The sequence below is a fragment of the Peromyscus eremicus genome, chromosome 16_21, assembly GCF_949786415.1.
Source record: "Peromyscus eremicus chromosome 16_21, PerEre_H2_v1, whole genome shotgun sequence".
Classification (NCBI taxonomy): domain Eukaryota; kingdom Metazoa; phylum Chordata; class Mammalia; order Rodentia; family Cricetidae; genus Peromyscus; species Peromyscus eremicus.
Window position 1 is genome coordinate 2,998,780 of NC_081432.1, and position 17,742 is coordinate 3,016,521.

At 53.6% G+C, this 17,742-nt stretch overlaps 2 protein-coding genes across 3 annotated transcripts; both read right to left on the minus strand.

Moving 5' to 3' along the window:
- Positions 1-110: 110 nt before the first annotated feature.
- Tap2 (transporter 2, ATP binding cassette subfamily B member) lies at positions 111-13,014 on the minus strand. Of its 2 annotated transcripts, none has more exons than XM_059282090.1 (12): positions 12,628-13,014; positions 11,504-12,004; positions 11,301-11,415; positions 9,183-9,313; positions 8,752-8,957; positions 5,528-5,725; positions 5,285-5,413; positions 3,268-3,456; positions 3,006-3,179; positions 2,643-2,802; positions 1,599-1,735; positions 111-616 (listed from the first exon to the last, which is right to left on the minus strand). In XM_059282090.1, exons 2-12 carry the CDS (start codon positions 11,994-11,996, stop codon positions 551-553), a joined length of 1,998 nt encoding a protein of 665 aa, XP_059138073.1. In that variant the 5' UTR covers positions 11,997-12,004; positions 12,628-13,014; the 3' UTR covers positions 111-550. The 2 variants fall into 2 exon arrangements, with proteins under 2 accessions (XP_059138073.1, XP_059138072.1); XM_059282089.1 differs by having other exon boundaries at positions 111-669.
- A 1,470-nt stretch (positions 13,015-14,484) lies between these two features.
- On the minus strand, positions 14,485-17,231 carry Psmb8 (proteasome 20S subunit beta 8). Its single transcript, XM_059282091.1, has 6 exons — positions 17,043-17,231; positions 16,188-16,335; positions 15,953-16,064; positions 15,426-15,555; positions 14,999-15,203; positions 14,485-14,784 (listed from the first exon to the last, which is right to left on the minus strand). Exons 1-6 carry the CDS (start codon positions 17,184-17,186, stop codon positions 14,696-14,698), a joined length of 828 nt encoding a protein of 275 aa, XP_059138074.1. The 5' UTR covers positions 17,187-17,231; the 3' UTR covers positions 14,485-14,695.
- Positions 17,232-17,742: the final 511 nt, after the last annotated feature.

Below are 17,742 nucleotides of genomic sequence, written 5' to 3' on the forward strand. Positions count from 1 at the left end.
TCTGCCTCCCAAGTGCTGGGATTAAAGGCGTGCGCCACCACCGCCCGGCCCCATAATATATACTAAGGAAAAGCATTTTATACATATTTATATATATATTTTGTTTGTTTGTTTTTTGTTTTTCGAGACAGGGTTTCTCTGTGTAGCTTTGCGCCTTTCCTGGAACTCGCTTGGCAGCCCAGGCTGGCCTCGAACTCACAGAGATCCACCTGGCTCTGCCTCCCGAGTGCTGGGACTAAAGGCGTGCACCACCACCGCCCAGCCATATTTATATTTATATTCAGCAAAAAATAATGTTTCTAGAACCACAAAAATGCTCACTCCACCCCATGACCACCCCATCCCCCAACTCTCACCCACTCAAGCCCACCAAAACATACAAAGTCCAAAATGGTCCCAGACTTTATCCTGACTCCAGCCTCCAGCACAGTCCCTGTGCGTCGGATTCTGGCCTCAGTTCTGAGGAAAGCGTTCAGTGTCTGGAAGTCTTCACTCCTCCAGCCGCTGCTGCACCAGGTGGGCATAGACATCCTGGTCCTCCCTGAGCTGGTCATGCTCCACCAGCCGCCCCTGCTTGAGCACCAGGACCTGGTCGGCGTTCTGAACCGTGTGCAGCCTGTGGGCAATCACCAGCACCGTTCTGTCCCCCTGCGATCTCCAGGCCTGCAGCTGCAGAGGACAGAGGACACGCCTCAGAAAGGCAAGAATGGGACACCACAGCTGGGCCACCCCGTGACTGGGGTAAGGAAGGCGTGACTGTGCAGGGGCTGCAGAGGGCAGGCGACAGGGGTCTGTCCTCCCTGGCTGTACTGATGCCACTGGGAAAGGCAGTGATGGAGGACCAGACACCTCACACCATTCTCCATTCCATCCTGGAGACAGATCTTCATTGCCAACTCAACTTAAGAAAGCCCAGGGCATGGGCAAGGCACACCTTTGGGCATGTCTGTGAGGACTGACTCAAGAATCCAGAGAGGACTACTGAGGAAAAAGATCTACCCTGAAAGTGGGTGGCACCATCCCATGCCCTGGGTCCTGGACCACATGAAAAAGAGGGAAAGAGGGAGCCAGCTGGGTGCCAGCATTCACACTCTGGCTCTCAGTCCACCAAGGTGTAAAGAGTCCAAACGAGCCGGGCAGTGGTGGCGCACGCCTTTAATCCCAGCACTCGGGAGGCAGAGCCAGGCGGATCTCTGTGAGTTCGAGGCCAGCCTGGACTACCAAGTGAGTTCCAGGAAAAGGCGCAAAGCTACACAGAGAAACCCTGTCTCGAAAAACCAAAAAACCAAAAAAAAAAAAAAAAAAAAAAAAGAGTCCAAACGACCCACCCCACAGCTACGCTGTCCCTGCCCTGATGTCTTGTGTGCTCTCTCAACCCCTGAGCCAAAATAACCTGTCTTCTACATTCCTTTTCTCGGGTATTTGGTCCAGCAACAGAAAGTAACCATTGCAATTCACAGGATTCACAGCCCTGCAAGGTGCAGACATTCTCCCCATCAGTGGGACATCGGCCCACCCCCGCCCAGCTCCACACCACCTGACCCTCCAAACATACCCTTAATCACACTGTCCCCTGCCTGCCCCATGCTGGTACTCACAGCCTGCTCGCACTGGGCGTCCAGGGCACTGGTAGCCTCATCCAGGATGAGGACCCGTGGGTTCCGCACAAGGGCCCGGGCGATGGCCAGACGTTGTTTCTGTCCCACAGCTAACTGCCCCCCTCTCTCCCCTATTTCTGAAGAAATCAGAGAAATTCCCCTCATGAGACACTGCAGGTCAGAAAACAGCCCTCTCCACTAAGAAGGACAGGTTCTCTCTCCCATCCGCTTGGGTTAGCCAATCAGGAGGCAGCAAAGCAGGGCAGGAGGGAACAGAGGGAGGAGCAACCGGGATACAAACATCACCCCAAAGTAAGTTCCATTATCTGAGGTGTGTGTGTATGCATGCGCATGATCCTCTGTGTGTATGTGTGTGTGTGTGTGTGTGTGTGTGTACCTGTGTGTGCATGTGAGCCTGTGTATGTGTGTGTATGCATGTGAGACTGTGTATGTGTGTGTGTGTGTGTGCATGTGAGACTGTGTATGTGTGTATGTATGCATGTGAGCCTGTGTGTTTGAGTGTGTATGCATGTGAGCCTGTGTATGTGTGTGTGTGTGTGTGTGTGCATGTGAGCCTGTGTATGTGTGTGTGTGTGTGCATGTGAGCCTGTGTATGTGTGTGTGTACCTGTGTGTGCATGTGAGCCTGTGTATGTGTGTGTGTGTGTGCATGTGAGCATGTGTATGTGTGTGTGTGTGTGTGTGTGTGTGCGCGCGCGTGCCTGTGCTGGTGCATGATCCTCTGTGTGTGTTGGGGGGCGGGGGGTATGTATTCCTCAGGCAGTGTCTATCTTTCGGAACCAAAGTCTCTCACTGGCTTAGAATGAGACCCAAAGGAACCTCTGAATCCCCAGATTAGTCCCAGTCTGGCTCTCTCCCCCCCCCCGCACCCCCCACCCCCCTACTCCCCACCACCACCATAAATGGATCCCAGACATCAAACTCAAGTCCTCCCGCTTGCAACCAAGCGCTTTATCCAATGGGCTCTCGCCCCAGCCCCATTTCCTCCTCCCCCTGCCAGGGTGGGCTCGGGACCTGTAGGTACCTGTGTGTATTCCGTTAGTCATTTCCCCTATGAAGTCGTCTGCACGGGCCGCCCGGGCAGCTGCCATCACTTCAGCATCCTCACAGTCCCTCAGGCCATAGGCAATGTTGTCCTTGACAGAACCGGAGAACAGCACCGGCTCCTGTCCCACCAGAACCACCTGGGCAGAGGGGACGGACGGACGGTTTCCTCAGGATGGACCCAGCCTTTCTTCCTCATCCCCCCCCCCCAACGCTTGATCCTCTCTCCTGCCCCTCCCTCTCTCCTGCCCCTCCCTCTCTCCTGCCCCTCCCTCTCTCCTGCCCCTCCCTCTCTCCTGCCCCTCCCTCTCTCCTGCCCCTCCCTCTCTCCTGCCCCTCCCACCTGGCGGTGCAGGTAGTGGTGGTCATACTGGACCAGGGGCTGGCCGTCCAGCAGCAGCCGGCCCCCGGTGGGCTGGTACAGATTCTGCAGCAGGGCAGCCACGGTGCTCTTCCCGGACCCATTGGGTCCCACCAACGCTGTCACCTTCCCAGGATGCAGTGTGAACGTCAGGCCCTGGAAAAGCAGGCAAGAGTTAAGGACAGCTTCCTAGAGAAGAGATGCACAGGCTGCCGGACCTGACCACGGGGTCTCCCGCAGGCACCTGGAGCACCGGCTTCTCGGGGCGACTGGGGTACGAAAAGGAGACGTCTTGGAATTCCACGTGGCCCTCCAGCCTGGGAGGGGCCAGGGTCCCAGGCTGGGGCAGATTTGGCTTTCGGTCCATGTAGCAGAAAACCTTCTCAGCGGCACCCACGTTACTCAGCATATCCCCATACATGTACACCAAGTTCTGGAAAACAGGAACGGACAGGTCAGCTAATCAAACCCCACCAGAAACCAGGTCCCCAACTCAGCTCCTCACATACTCTGCCCACAGCATGACCTCGGCCAGCCTCTCCCCTTTCCTCACCCCCAAAAGAGAGCCTCTATCTTTTAATGGAGGGGGGCTTGGAGAAGTTGTTTTTAGTTAGGAATGGAGGAGGGTGGCTTTGTCTTTGTTCTTTTGAAAGTTTTGGCTACATAGCCCAGGCTGGCCTCAAATGTGACATCTTCCCTCAGGGTTGCAAGTACCACAGGATTACAGACATGTGCTCCCTTACGCAGGGTAATTTTGGTAGAATTTTAAAGTTGCAGCGATATTTCAGCGTTTTCAGTTTGTAACGGAAAAGCTCTGAAGTCCCCAGAGTACGTCAAGCCCCACAGCTTTCGCTCACTGCCCTGCACTCTGTGCCTAGTATCACCTCCCTTGAGACAGGGAACCCTTTCAAAAGCAGTCGCTGTGGCCAACTCGCCTTTGAAATTATCAGAGTGCGCGGCACAGCTCTCCACACATAAGGGATGGTGAAGAAGTAACCAGGAAAATTATGGCCCGGGCCCAGAACAAGGTAACTGATTGTTTAAAGAGATCCGATACAAAGAAATAGTTAAGAGCCTTTCCTAGTCAAACTGCAGCACTGGGTAACCCGGCAGTAAATGAGATCAAGTCCCTCGGTTGATGCAGCCAAGTTAAAGCAGGACAGAGCAGCACTATTTACAACCTGATCATTTAACACATGTCAGGCATTGCTTATCAGTGGCGGACACCAGCACCAAGAGAACCAGATATGTTGTGTCTCCCAGAGCAAAGAACACAGCCATAACTATAAAAAGGGAAATGCTGAGTCTTAAAGTTTCCATATTGATCTACCAGTGGATAAGAAATAGTCAGAGGTACACACTGGAATAATACTACAGAGGTTCGACCCACAGAATCCATAGGAAACACAAGACAGAAATACATATTCCTTCGACAAATAGCAAGGTGGGAATTTAAAATCAGTAGACACAGAGAGGTTGAAAGGACATCAGTCACACCATGTGGACCTGTGGAGATCTGGGCACTGAGTGTACTGGGTGAATTTAAGAAATTATTGCTATTTTTTTGGTATCATAGTGCCTTTTGGACGACATATTTATAATCTAGAGATGCACACAGGAATATCTACAGATAAGACTGTGAGATTTTGAATTTGTTTCAAAATAGTATGAGGGGAGTGAGGGCAGACCCAACAGAGTGGGCTGTTGGGAGTAGGTGGAGTTGAGGCAAGACTAAGGATGGGGTAGGGTTGGGTTTGGGACTGCAGTTAGAGGTAAGGTTAGTCACGGTGGGGTTAAGTTAGGGTCATGGCTATTTGGAGTTGTTTGGATTGGGTTAGGGTCAGCATTAGTTTATAATGGAGTTAAGCTAGGGTTAGGGAGTTTGAGTTAAGGTTAGGGTTATGATCATTGTTAAAGCTGATAATAGTTATCTGAAGGTTCCTTATAATGTCTTCTTTTTTTTTTTTTTTTTTTCTTTTCGAGACAGGGTTTCTCTGTGTAGCTTTGTGCCTTTCCTGGAACTCACTCTGTAGACCAGACTGGCCTCGAACTCACAGAGATCCACCTGCCTCTGCCTCCTCAGTGCTGGGATTAAAAGCATGCGCCACCACCACCCGGTCTTTTTTTTTTTTTTTTTTTTTTTAGCATGTTTTAGATTATCTATAAGAACATTAATAGTTTGTTTGTTGAACAAATAAAGCTCAGCCTAGAAGTCCAGAGAGAAACAGCAGCAAAGCATCTGCTGAGGGCATCTCACTCACCCGGACATAGGCCCCCACTTCCTCCTGGTACATCAGGAAGGAGAGCAGGCCTCCCCTGGTGACCTCGCCAGCCAGGATCTGCTGCACGCCACAGTTCAGAATCAGCACCTGCATGCCCAAGGCCATCACCTGGGAGGGCAGGAGGGAGAAGTGAGTGAGCCCCCGAGGCCAGTGCACTATACTGGTTCCTAGAACCTCCGTTGTCTGGCTCCTCATCCGGTCTCCCTCCGCAGGCCGCCTCACCCTCCGTATGGCTGAATACAAGGCTCTCTCCAGGTCTCGGCGCCACCACAGCTGTCGACATCGCTCCAGGGCCTCCTTATAGCGGCTGACCTCCTGCTCCTCGGCCCCAAAGCTGCGCACGGTCTGCAGCCCTCCTACTGCCTCGCGCACCACCTGACTGGCCTTGGCCACCTCATCCTGGATCTCTGTTAACACCGCCTGAGAACAGACAGCAGGATAAACCGGTTAACGAGACAGAACACAACAGGCCCGGGGGCTTCACTCCAGCCCTTCGTCCCTGTTCCTTGATTTTCTTTCCAGAAGGAATATTGAAGGGAAGGGAGGGGAGGGGAGAGGAGAGGAGGGGAGGGGAGGGGAGGGGAGGGGAGGGGAGGGGAGAGGAGATGTGCTGGGGAGATGGCTCAGTGCTTGCCATGCCCGCATAAGGACCTGAAGCCCCAAGAGACTTCACCTTGCTACTAAGGAACAACACCCACCTTAGACACACATTCTTGCCACACACACACTCACACACAAAGGAAGGAGAGAGAGCATGTGCCTTGCTGAGCTCTCACTGGTAAACACTGTGGGACATGTGGGACATTTTGTTTAACTTCCATTTGAAGTAAATCCTTCCCCCTGATGTCAGATGGGGAAAGAGACGCAGCAGTTAAGGAAGATGAAGACCTGGCTGTCGAGACGGCTCCTCTGTTTAGAGAGCTCGCTGCTTTTCCGGATGACCAGAGTGCAGTTCCCAGCACCTAAGCCAACTGGGGTCAGGGACCGTCTTCTGGCCTCTGTGAGCAGCCACACACATGTGTACACACACACATGAGCACACACGCACAAATGGTAAATCTTTATTTTTTTAAAAAGGTGGAGCTGTAATTAGAAATGGATCAAAGACCTAAATTTAAGAGTTGAAATTGTAAAAACTCTTTTTATAAAGACTTGGTGTGTGTGTGTGTGTGTGTGTGTGTGTGTGTGTGTGTGTGTGTGTACGAGTGCAGGGGCCTCTGAGGCTGGAAGAGGGAACTGGATAGCTGGCATGTGGGTACTGGGAACCAAGCTCAGTCCTCTACAAGAGCAGTAAGCACTCTGAACCACTGAGCAATCTCTCCAGCCCCAATTAACTAGCTTCCTGACACTGGACTACACAGTGAATTCTTAAATGGGACACCAGAGCACAGGCAACAAAGACAAATAGGACCTGTCCACACTGCAGCATGGGACCCTGTCCACACTGCAGCATAAGACCTGTCTGTAGTGAAAGACACCTCAAGACGCATCTTTGTAAATCAGATAAGAGGCCAGAGCAGCTGCTGTTCTGGGAAGGCAGCTGGTCTAAGCATCCCAACTTCACAGCAGGTCTGTTTTGCCTCAGGGCAGGGTGGGCTCAGCAGGGCCTATGCCTCTAAACAGGAGTTAACCACAGCAAGGCCCAGCTGCAAAGTGTGGGTGCCCGTTTAAGGCCTGTGCTCTGTGCTGAGCCCTGTCTGACTCACGGTGAGACTGCCAATGCCTCAAGATCAAGCACAACAGTGACTATTCCAGGACACTGTGACACTGAACACAGCCTGGCTGTGTATGTTGAAACACACACCCTCTAACAGCAGCCCCTAAGACTTGCCTTGTGGGCTCAGCTTCCTGCTCTCTCTGCTTCGGCCATACCACAGTGTCTAGTCACCCTCTGCTGCTGCCTTTCCTGTCTTGGTGAATTCTACCACAGGCCATGCATCACTAGCCTACCCACGCTGTCCCCAGCATGCCAAGTAACATCCAGAATATGTGCAGACTGCATTTTAAAAATACAATTTAAAAAATATAAAGAATGCCTTTCAAAATGCAAATTTTGGCCGGGCAGTGTGGCACACACCTTTAATCCCTGCACTCGGGAGGCAGAGGCAGATGGATCTCTGTGAGTTCGAGGCCAGCCTGGTCTACAGAGCGAGATCCAGGACAGACACCAAAACTACACAGAGAAACCCTGTTTGGGCGGGGGGGGGGGGGGGGATGCAAATATTAAGCTGGGTGGTGGTGGCGCATGCCTTTAATCCCAGCACTCGGGAGGCAGAGACAGGTGGATCTCTGTGAGTTCAAGGTCAGCCTGGTCTACAGAGCGAGTTCTAGGACAGCCAGGAATACACAGAGAAATCTTGTCTCCCAAAACCAAAAACCTAAAACCAAAAACAAACAAGTAAAAACAAAACAACAACAAAACTACAAATTTTTAAAAATGAAAAAAACAATGGGCATAGGAATTTCTCTTCACCAAAGGGCCGAAAAGCACCGAGAGGAACCGGATGGGCATCCCTCCAAAGAATGTGTCAAATGTCCCACACGCACGTGAAAACACACGTAACATCATTAGTGGTCAGGAAAATACAAAGCAAAGCCACAATGAGCCACCACAGCCAGCAAAACAGCTTTTGTTCACGTTTAAAAATAAAGTGACAGTACGTTTTGGGGAAAATGTGGAGAATCAGAAGGCTTGTGCTTTGAATTGTGGCCCAAAAGTGAGTAACGTGGTTTTTTTTTTTTTTACATCCTGTGTGCTTTGCTACAAGGGAAAGCCCAAGGCAGGACTGAATCCAAACTCAGGACTGCCTAACTCAAGTCCTCCCTCCCCCACACTCCATCTAGTTATGTATGCTGAGGTCAAAGGGGAAACCTTCTAGGGCCCCGAGAGATGCCTCAGTGGCTGAGAGCACCAGCTGCTCCTCCAGAGGACCAGGGTTCCATTCCCAGTACCCACACTGCTCACAGCTGTCTGTAACTCCAGGCACAGGGCATCCAACGCCCTCTTCTGGCCTTCTCAGACACTGCACAAAGATGTCCAGACGTGCAAGCAAAACACTCATACACATAAAATAAAAACAAAGTGTAAACCTCCTAAGATGTTCTTCACACTGATTCTCAAACGTTTGTGGGAAGGGCATACACAGACATTGAGACACTCATGAGAAGACACCATCTTACCAGAAAGATGTCCCCTCACCTCCCTCTCCCCACAGCTCAACACACGCAACACTTCTGCTTATAGATCCAGTGGGCCCCCAACCTCCTCAACTCAGTGGATGGCTGGACTAGGAAAATGTGGTACTGCAGAGGCTGAAAAGAACTGTCCATTCTACCTGTCTGTCTCTCATGCTGAGATTTGCACGTGGAAGCCTGCACACCTCTGCACTTTAGTCTCCTCGCAGGGCACTGTGACAGGCAGGGCACTGTGACACATGCACACACACCTGGCGGCGGGGGTTGTACATCTTCTCTGCTGCTATGGCGAGGGGCAGGTCCAGCAGGGAGAGGAAGGTGAGTCTCGGAGACACCCGGAGCATGAAGATGTAGAGCCCCACCACCTTCACCAGGCTCCGCAACAGGATATTGGCATTTAAAGGGAGCCAGCGGCTCATCAGGGAGGTGTCGGAGCTCAGCCGTGAGTTCAGCTCCCCTGGGGAGGACAGAGAGGATGAGGGGACCATGGATACTGCAGAAACCCAAGAACTCGATCTGAGCCATCTCACTGACTCATGCCACCTCTCACACCCTCTTCCCCCACAGAGACTGGGTTACACCTCTACCCTGCTCTAAGAGATAACTGCCAGGCTCCAGAGGTGGGGGGTGGGTGACGGGACCAGGAGGGACAGAGGACCCCAGACCCGGATGCCAGGTTCACCTGTCTTGGTCTCCTGGAAAAACCCAAGGTCTTGGCGCAGCAAGGACGAGAAAAGCTGCTCTCGTATCCGCAGGTTAATCCTGGACATGGTGAAGAGGAAGGAACCTCCACGGCAGCCTGCAGACAGGGAGCTGGGGGGTGGGTTGGGGGGCAGACAGCGGGAAAGAGAGATGGAGAGAAGGGGGAAGAAGGAGATGGGGGAAGTAGACAAGAGGCAAAGGGGGAAAACACATGAATAAACGGGTAGGAAGGGTAGACACAGGGAACCAGCACAAATCCCCACGGGCTCACGGACTCACACGTGCTTCCTTTGGAAACAGCAACAAGTCCCTCCCTCCCTCCCGTTTTACGGATCCCCAGTCACCAATCTCACCTTCCATCCTTTGGGAAGTCCTCTTGGATCAACCAATTTTTTATAATAAAAACTTAAAGGAAGAAGTATTTTTAAATGCACAAAAGCAAATGTTTTACAAAATATGGGTTTCAAATGCAAATTTAGTTCCCATATTGGATAAGCAGACATGAAATGGTGGACTTTGAGTAATCACAGTAAGAATGAAAAGGAGCCACCACTCTGTGTGTGTGTGTGTGTGTGTGTGTGTGTGTGTGTGTGTGTGTGTGTTTTGCATGTGGATACACACAGATCCAGGTGTACTGCTCTGTGTGTGTGTGGTGGGTGTGTGTTCAAAGACTAAAGGATGACATCCCATCTCCCTCCGTTGCCCTCCACCTTATTTTTCTGGAGGCAGGGTCTCTCACTGAACCTGGAGCCCACCATTTCCGATAGACTGGCCAGTCACCATGGCCTTAGGATCCACCTGTCTTCACTCCACACCCGTACTGGGGTTAGAGAGTCTCCCTGTGCTTACACGGAAAGCACGTGACGCAGTGAGCCGGCTCCCCAGTCCAGGGAGATGGTTCTGAAGGCAAGACACAGCAGAGCAGTGTGGGACCTGAGGCTGAGGCCCAGAGTGCGGGTACTGAGCTTTGTGGTTGGAGACAGGAAAGAGGGGCATCTTTAGGGGGTCCAGGAGGGAGTGTGACGCACTGAGGTTTGAATATGATTACAAGGTGAGAGTGCCTAGCCAGCAGCAGTTCCAGCCCCTGGAACAACTGGGTTTAGGAAACAGCTTAGCGTAAATCTGCATCGGAGAATCACCTGGCACAAAGAATATTTTTAAGAAATCATAACACACTGCGTGGCCATGCCTGGTGATGACCTAAGTTCCACCCCTGGACCCCACACAGTGAAGGGACAGAGCTCACTCAGCAAGCTGTCCTCTGACCTCCAGTGCACATACACTCTTACTCAGGAAGAATGACAGGGTGGGAGGGTGGGGGAGTGGTTAGTTTAGAACACAACATACCCATGAACAGGCCAAACTTAAGGGTCTAGAGGAGGAAAATTCTCCAAAAAAGCGGAGTAGATTCGAAGACAGAAGGGAGTTTCATAAATGCTAGTTGCAGAAAGAGATCAACTGAACTACAAACACCAAATGCTACCAAGACACCAAAGGGAATCCAGCCTGGGCCGGGAGAGCAGAGAACTGACCCATAAGGAGTTCACCTGTGCATGGCTTCAGGGGGAAAATACAGCAAAACTAGAATGGAGGCATAATGAAGGACTAGGAAGGGGTGAGGGAGGGAGAGAACCTGCCTGAACCTGCACCCTCTCTCTGTACCTGAGCCTCCTCATCCCAGTCACAGCCCTGCCACACAGTTCATCGTTTGTTTACTTGAGACTGCAGGCTCCTGGGTCTGTACAAAGACAGGCAAAGGCAGCCAGTGAGGGAGCCACAAGATTGGGGTGGGGGAGACACACCCTCCCCTGCGGGAGATTCTGGGGAGACACCTGAGGACACTGGGAACAGTCCCTTTGGACACACGGCTCCTTTTGCTCCGCACCACCCTCCTACCTGTCTCTGTAACATAAAATAAACTTGGAGCACGTTGGAAAATTCAAAGGAGGAGATAAATGGATAGATGGGAGTCCGTGATGGGTAAATGTGCATATTTCAGTTGAAGTACTTCGTGCTTTGTGCAAAACAAAGTCGGGATGGAGGGCCCCTGTCCAGGTGTGGGTCTACCAAAGGGACCTGAAGTCAATCATCCACTCACCTCCCAACAGACAACAGGCACATGAAGAAGATGGCGCTGGCAAAATCATTCGGGTCAAAATCACCTCCCAGGATGTCAATCACACGACCAGAATAGTGAGGAATTGAGGTCTCTCCTGAAAGAGGCAGGAAGGATAAGGAGGCTGCGCCCTGCCGAGGCCCTTCTCCCACCGCCCTCCCTCCACGGTGGCCTCTCCCTCTCACCCAGCACAGCCACCACGAGGAAGAAGAAGGCAACCATGAGGAAAGGCAGGTCCGGCCGCGAGAGCTTCAGCAACCGCCACATCAGGGCTTTGTTGTTCTCCTGGCCAGGTTCCTTCTCCTGGGCTCCTGGAGGGCTCAGCACATCCCACACGGCCCTGCCCAGCATGGCAGCCCCATAGCCAGCCAGCAGCCAGCCCCACGAGGCAGAAGCCACTCTGACTGCTGGGGCACTCATGGTGCCTCCCACCAGAGCTCTCAGCGAGAAAAACAGGGGGGTGGCCAGGCAGAGCAAGGGCAGAAAGGTCCCCACCATCCCCAGCGCCCCTCCCACTGTTAGCAGTCCCCACAGCCCTCCAAGTCGCAGGGTGCCCTCCAGCCACAGTCCTGGAAGCCCCCGGGGAAGCAGATTTCCCAGAGACCCCTGTAGCAGCGCAAGTAAAGCCATGTCCACCAGCAGCAGAGAGGCCCAGGGCCTCAGGTAGGCCAGCGCCATGATGGGCTCTGCAGGGAGAAAGGGAGAAATTAGGGCGGTGGGGTTCCCTGGCCACAGGCCTCCTGCCCCGAACCCACACCAGGCTTCAACTTCTCATTTTATGCAACCTCACGGAGAAGGTCTCCTCCTAGTCACACCTCTCCTGAGATCCATGCCATTCTGCACACACACACACACACACACACACACACACACACACGGGGGGGGGCTAGTCTGCTGTCACCACGCCTGTCCCTTTGAAGGTTCTTGGTGTTAACCGAGAAGACTCAGTCCCCGGTCACACTCCCTCCACTCCCCGGGTCCTTAGAGCCAGGGAACAGCGTGCAGCAGTGGGACGCAGAGTCAGAGAGAGGACTTGGGGCAGGCGGCACGGGACAGAAGACAATGACAGGGGACACCGGGCAAGGGAGCGGACCGAGGACCTTGGGCAAGGGGTGAAGGGCAGGGGACCTGGGACACTGGGTGAGAGGCACAGAACCTGGGGCAGAAGACCTGGGACATTGGGTGGGGCAGGGGCGTGGGGCAGAAAACCTAAGGCAGGACCCAGAGAGGGGAGCGAGATGGAGACACCAAGGGTTTGGGAGTGGGCCGCACCCCTGCTAGCGCTCGGGCTCTATCCACAAGAACTCACCTGCGGACCAGCAGCTCAGGAGTGCTTCTGAAATCTGCTTCTTCCCAAACTGGATCCCCCGGGTGCGCCCGCGACGGTCTCGCAATAAGAGCGCCCGGTCCCGCGACTTTCGCTTTCACTTCACTGTCCAGGTCCCGGTGCTGCGCACAGCGGCCAGCAGGCGGCGCCTGCCAATCTGCGGGTGGGGTGAGCGCCCCAAGTCCCCAAAGAGCCTCACCCACCCTAGTTGGCCGCTACTAGCAAAAGCCTCCGAGGGTCTGAGCTGCTTTGTCATGGGAAAAGCCCTGCATTTCCCCGGTTGCTCTCTCGAACTCCGGACCTATTTTAAGAAGCGCTCATGTGGCTGGAAACATAGTTCAGAGGAAGAAAACACTTGCCTGAGCTCTAGGTTCGTTCTCCGGAAGAGAGAGGAGGAGGAGGAGGAGGAGGAGGAGGAGGAGGAGGAGGAGGAGGAGGAGGAGGAGGAGGAGGAGGGGAGGAGGAGGAGGAGGAGGAGGAGGAGGAGGAGGAGGAGGAGGAGGAGGAGGAGGGAAGGAGGAGGGGAAAGGGGGGAGGGGAGGAAGGAGGAGGAGGGGAAGAGAGTGAAGGAGGGAGTGATTTTAGATGCCCTCCCAGTCACCCAAACAATTAACAATGGACCACACAGGAGTCCCACTTCTGGAAGGGGGGGGAGTAAGGAGGAGGGAGAAGGGGGAGTAAGGAGGAGGGAGAGGAGATGAGGGGCTTAGTTTTTTTTTTCCAGACAAGCCCAGAAACAGAGGTCTTGGGGTAAAACATGGGGCCTTCTTGGAAGGCCTAGCCCCTATCACCAGGCTGAAGGTTTCCTTTTGAACCCAGACTTTGTCCTCAGACTTCCTTCTCAGTGTCGGACCTGCGGACCTGCGGTGAGGGTCCTGGGTCAGTGCCAGGGCCTACTGATGTGAGGGAGAGGCTGGTATAGGCTAATGCTATCAAACAGCGACAGTTTCTACCCAACCTCCTCCCCCAGAGCCCAGTTTATCGAAGAAATCACCCCTCTGGGCTCAAGGGTAGGGCCCTTCCCTAGCATGGTGAGTCCCTGGGTTCCATTCTCAGCTATGAAAACAAAGTATCTTTGCTGCACATCGCAGCCTCCCTCTACCAAAGCGACAGACTCAGAAATGACTCCGTGTGCTGAAACTACCTCTAAAGAAAAAGTTAAAAAAAAAAAAAAATCCCCTCTGAAATGTTGGTGTGACTACCCACGAATCACTTGAAGTTTAAGTGTGGGGTGGGGGTTGGGGGTGAAAGCATAGAAGCCGGTCCTGCTACATGGCCACCTTATCTGCTCTGGGTCTTAGGGCACCCCCAGTGAAGGAAACTCCTGCGGCTGCTCTGGCTTCTCCTCTGACCCATGACCTCACTCTTGACCACTCCTGTGCTTCCACAGACCCGGGTATTCCTGCTCATCTCTCTTCACTGGGCTCTCACCTGGCAGCCAGAGGGGACATCATGAAATTGAACCCAACAGCATCTTTACACTTCAATATCCAATGTCAAAAAGGTGCTACTGAAGCGATTCAGTGTTTATAATCATCACAAAGTCCAGTCACCCCAAAACATCTACCAGGGGCCACACTGGAGTCCCCAGAGCATGGCATTCCTCCAGGAAGGGCTGTGGGGCCAAATGAAATTAAATGTGAGTGTCCAAAGAGAAGGCTGATGGATCCTCCTGGGAGGGGAGTGCTGGAGGATGTCCAGGAAGAGCCTGGTGATGCTCAGCTACTTACAGAGAAGGTGGCGCCCCCTCTCAGTAGAAGCCCGCTTGATTTCCTGCTTGCTCCCTGACCCTCCCTCCAAAGGACCCCACAGCCTGACTCCGTTCAGCCACAGCACAGAGACACGTATAACCGTTTTCTTTTATTGTACGTAGAAGGTATCCAGGGATGGAGTGCTCAGTGAGACGAGGGTGAACCTGGCCGTCTCTATGGCCTCAGAGCTTTCTGTCTCCGGCCCAGGTTGGGCCCTCCTTCCTCCTGGGACTGAAGCTGGCCCAGGTCCCCGAGTCCACCAGGCTTGCCAGGAGCCACCTGCCCAGCGGCCACCGCCATCACTGGTTGGCCTCCCAGTACTTGTGCATCAGGTCACTGACATCGGAACTTTCCACTTTCACCCAGCCGTCTTCCTTCATGTGGTACACTGTGAGCAGTTGAGAAAAGAACATGGCCTCAACCCTCTCTTCAGTAAGTCAGGGGTGTGGCCTGGGCGGCAGCAGCGACTTGCAGAGGCCTTCGCACCCATCCCCACCCCCACACAAGCTGAAAACATTTTCCTCCCCACTCCATCACCCCTGAGTCTCCCCAGTCTAAAACCCCCTTCTCCCAGGTGTCTGGGGGAAGCACTGGTCTCTTACTATTAACAACGCCTCCAGAATAGCAATCTCTGTGGGTGGCGTGAACAATAGCCCTGCGGCCAAGGTCATAGGCCTCTTCAGGATTGAGATCCTGCCGGTAGCCACTGTCCATCACCCCATAGGCATAGGTGTTCCCGCTGCCGGTGGAGAACATCTGTCCTGAGAGCCGAGTCCCATTTTCATCTACGTAGTAGAGTCCTGGTCCCTAGAAGATGGGAGACCATCCTGAGTTACATTTGGAAATACCTTGTCAATAACAGAAAGACTCAAGTGTGATTGGTGTGGGCAGACACCGGCAGGGAAACCTTTGAGTTAAGACGGCGCACTGTGGCCAACATCAACACCTGAGCCAAGCATGGGGGAGGGTAGTGTCCAGTGGGTAAGGGACAGCTCATGGGGGTGGGGAGCATAGGGACAGGCCACCCACCTTCTTGTCCCAGCCGCAGATCATGCTGCCCATGGAGAGGCCCATGCCCCGGTACTGCAGCATCATGTTGGAGAGCAGCTTGGAGGCCGCAGACACGGAGATGCGTTCCCCATTCCGCAGGTAGTACAGCCTAGGTGAGGAGGAAGGAGGCCTCAGGGGCGGCAGGCCAGAGTCCATTTTCTCCCACAGAATGAGGTTAAGAAAGGATGTAGAGACGAGTGTTGGGAAGGTATGAGCTGGCGCGATGTAGGAATGAGGGAAAGATTTGGAATTTAAAATATATGAGCCACGTTTTTAAAAGCCTGTTAAAGGACCCCATCCTAACGTGACGGTGTCCGTGTTAAATAATTGACAGATTACCTGGTGTCTAAGCAGGGGCACAGACTAAGGTTCGGGAGATTTTTAATCACACAAAGGCTATTTTATTTCTTTTGTAAAACCCCTTATTAGCACTAGGATAGATCACCGGGAATAAGTGACCTGGGAGAGTCTAGGATTGAACAAATGAGATGAGGAAATCTGCCCACCTGCATTCCTTAGCCAGCAGCCGCTCCCAGTACTGACAGTCGGCAGCACAGCCAGACATGGTGCCGAGCAGGTAAGGGTTAATCTCGATCACCTTGTTCACTCTTAGGGTGCCTAGAAGAGTTTTGAGATCAAAGGAATGAGTCCACAGCCCTCCCTGCTCACTCCACTCCACAGCTGCTCTACCCTAACTGGTGTGCGGGCCTCAGGCGCTGGCCACAGCGCATGCGTACTCACTAATGTAAGTCCCCGCAGAGGCCCGGGAGTCCACTGCCACGATGACTCCATGCTGGAACTTGAAGGCTAGCGTGGTGGTGCCGTGGGCCATCTCAATCTGAACATTCCTTTCCTGGTCACCGCCAAAGGACCTCAGGAATTCCGAAGGCTGAGAGAAAAAGGGGGCACAGAACACCTCAGTAACAGGAGGCCCCTGGGCAGGGTTTTGGAGAGTAGTAGGTGAGGAAGGGTCTCCGAATTCTATAACCACCAATAGCCAGACTCCAGATGGAGAAGGAAGGAGGGAGGCATGTCCACCAATCTTTCTGTTTTCCAGCACCAGGGAGCAAAGGTCATGGTAACTGACTTCAAGGTGTTTCCCCATCCATGGCTCCCTCGGTTCTCCCAAAGCACATTTTATTGATGTATTCTCATTTTACAGTAGAGAGGCTGAGACCTAGACTGCCTAACATGTTCTAGGATGGTGCTGAGGCCAGGTTAGCCACCCCAGTTCACGGATCTTCAGAGACCAAGTGTGTTCCCTCTAGCAGTGGTGACTGAGGCATAGTGATTTGTGCAGTGTCTCAGGACTGGCACCCCCCTGTCTCTGTCTCCCCCCCACCCCCCACCCCTACCCCGCTTTCCTCCCTCCTCCCTCCCTCCCTCCCTCCTTCCCCCTCTCCTTCCCTCCTTCCTTCCCCCTCTCCCTCCCTTCCTCTCTCCCAAGCCATCATCTCCACGTGGATTCTTTAGGGCTGGCCTGGATGCTGCTCTCCTGGGCAGTCCCTCCAGGCTTGCTCACCTCCGCAGACCCAGGCAGACCCGTCCTTCCTCCACCTCCCCCTTGCATCTCTCAAGGGTCCCTGCAATCCTCACCTGCATTCCCCGGGGAAGGGCGAGCTCCGGAGCTCGCACAGAGAAACTGTAGTGTCCCGGGTCCGAGCGATACCCACTTTCTGCACCCAGGGCAGCCCACTCGGGCCGCTGCCCCCGAGCTCCGCACAGATCCAGTAACGCCATGACCGTTCAGCCCCGGAGATCTGCCGTCGACTCTCCGACAAGGAAGTGAAAGCGAAAGCCACAGCACCAAGGGGAGGGAACAAGAAACCCCCCCCCCCCGCCTCCCCTCCCGCTCCCCATCCCCTGCCCTTTCCGTGAAGAACCCAATCAATGGGTGTCTGAACGAAGAGTATCATATACTGAGGAGAGTTTCCCTGCTGCCAGGTCTGTGAATGGGCCGGGATGGAAGAGGTGCGCCTTCAGAGGCCGCCTAGCCGTGGGGTACCTGAGCGCCCACAGGCGGGCATCCTCTGGGAACCGCGGAGGACTGGGTAGGGTCCTGACCTCTAGAGGTGCTTCAGGAAAGCTGGAGCCTGAGAGGAGCATTGAGCAACTTCACTTAGGCGTGCGTCCTGAGGACGGGGGCAGCATTCAAATAAGCGTCATTTTATAGAAACTGGAAAATACGATAAACGGGCGCATAGGCACGACCAGAAGGAGGAACGGGGAAAGACACCCTAGCGCGTGGGGAAGGGCCATTCAAGATGAGGGCGCAGGTCGGGTCTTTCCATGTGGT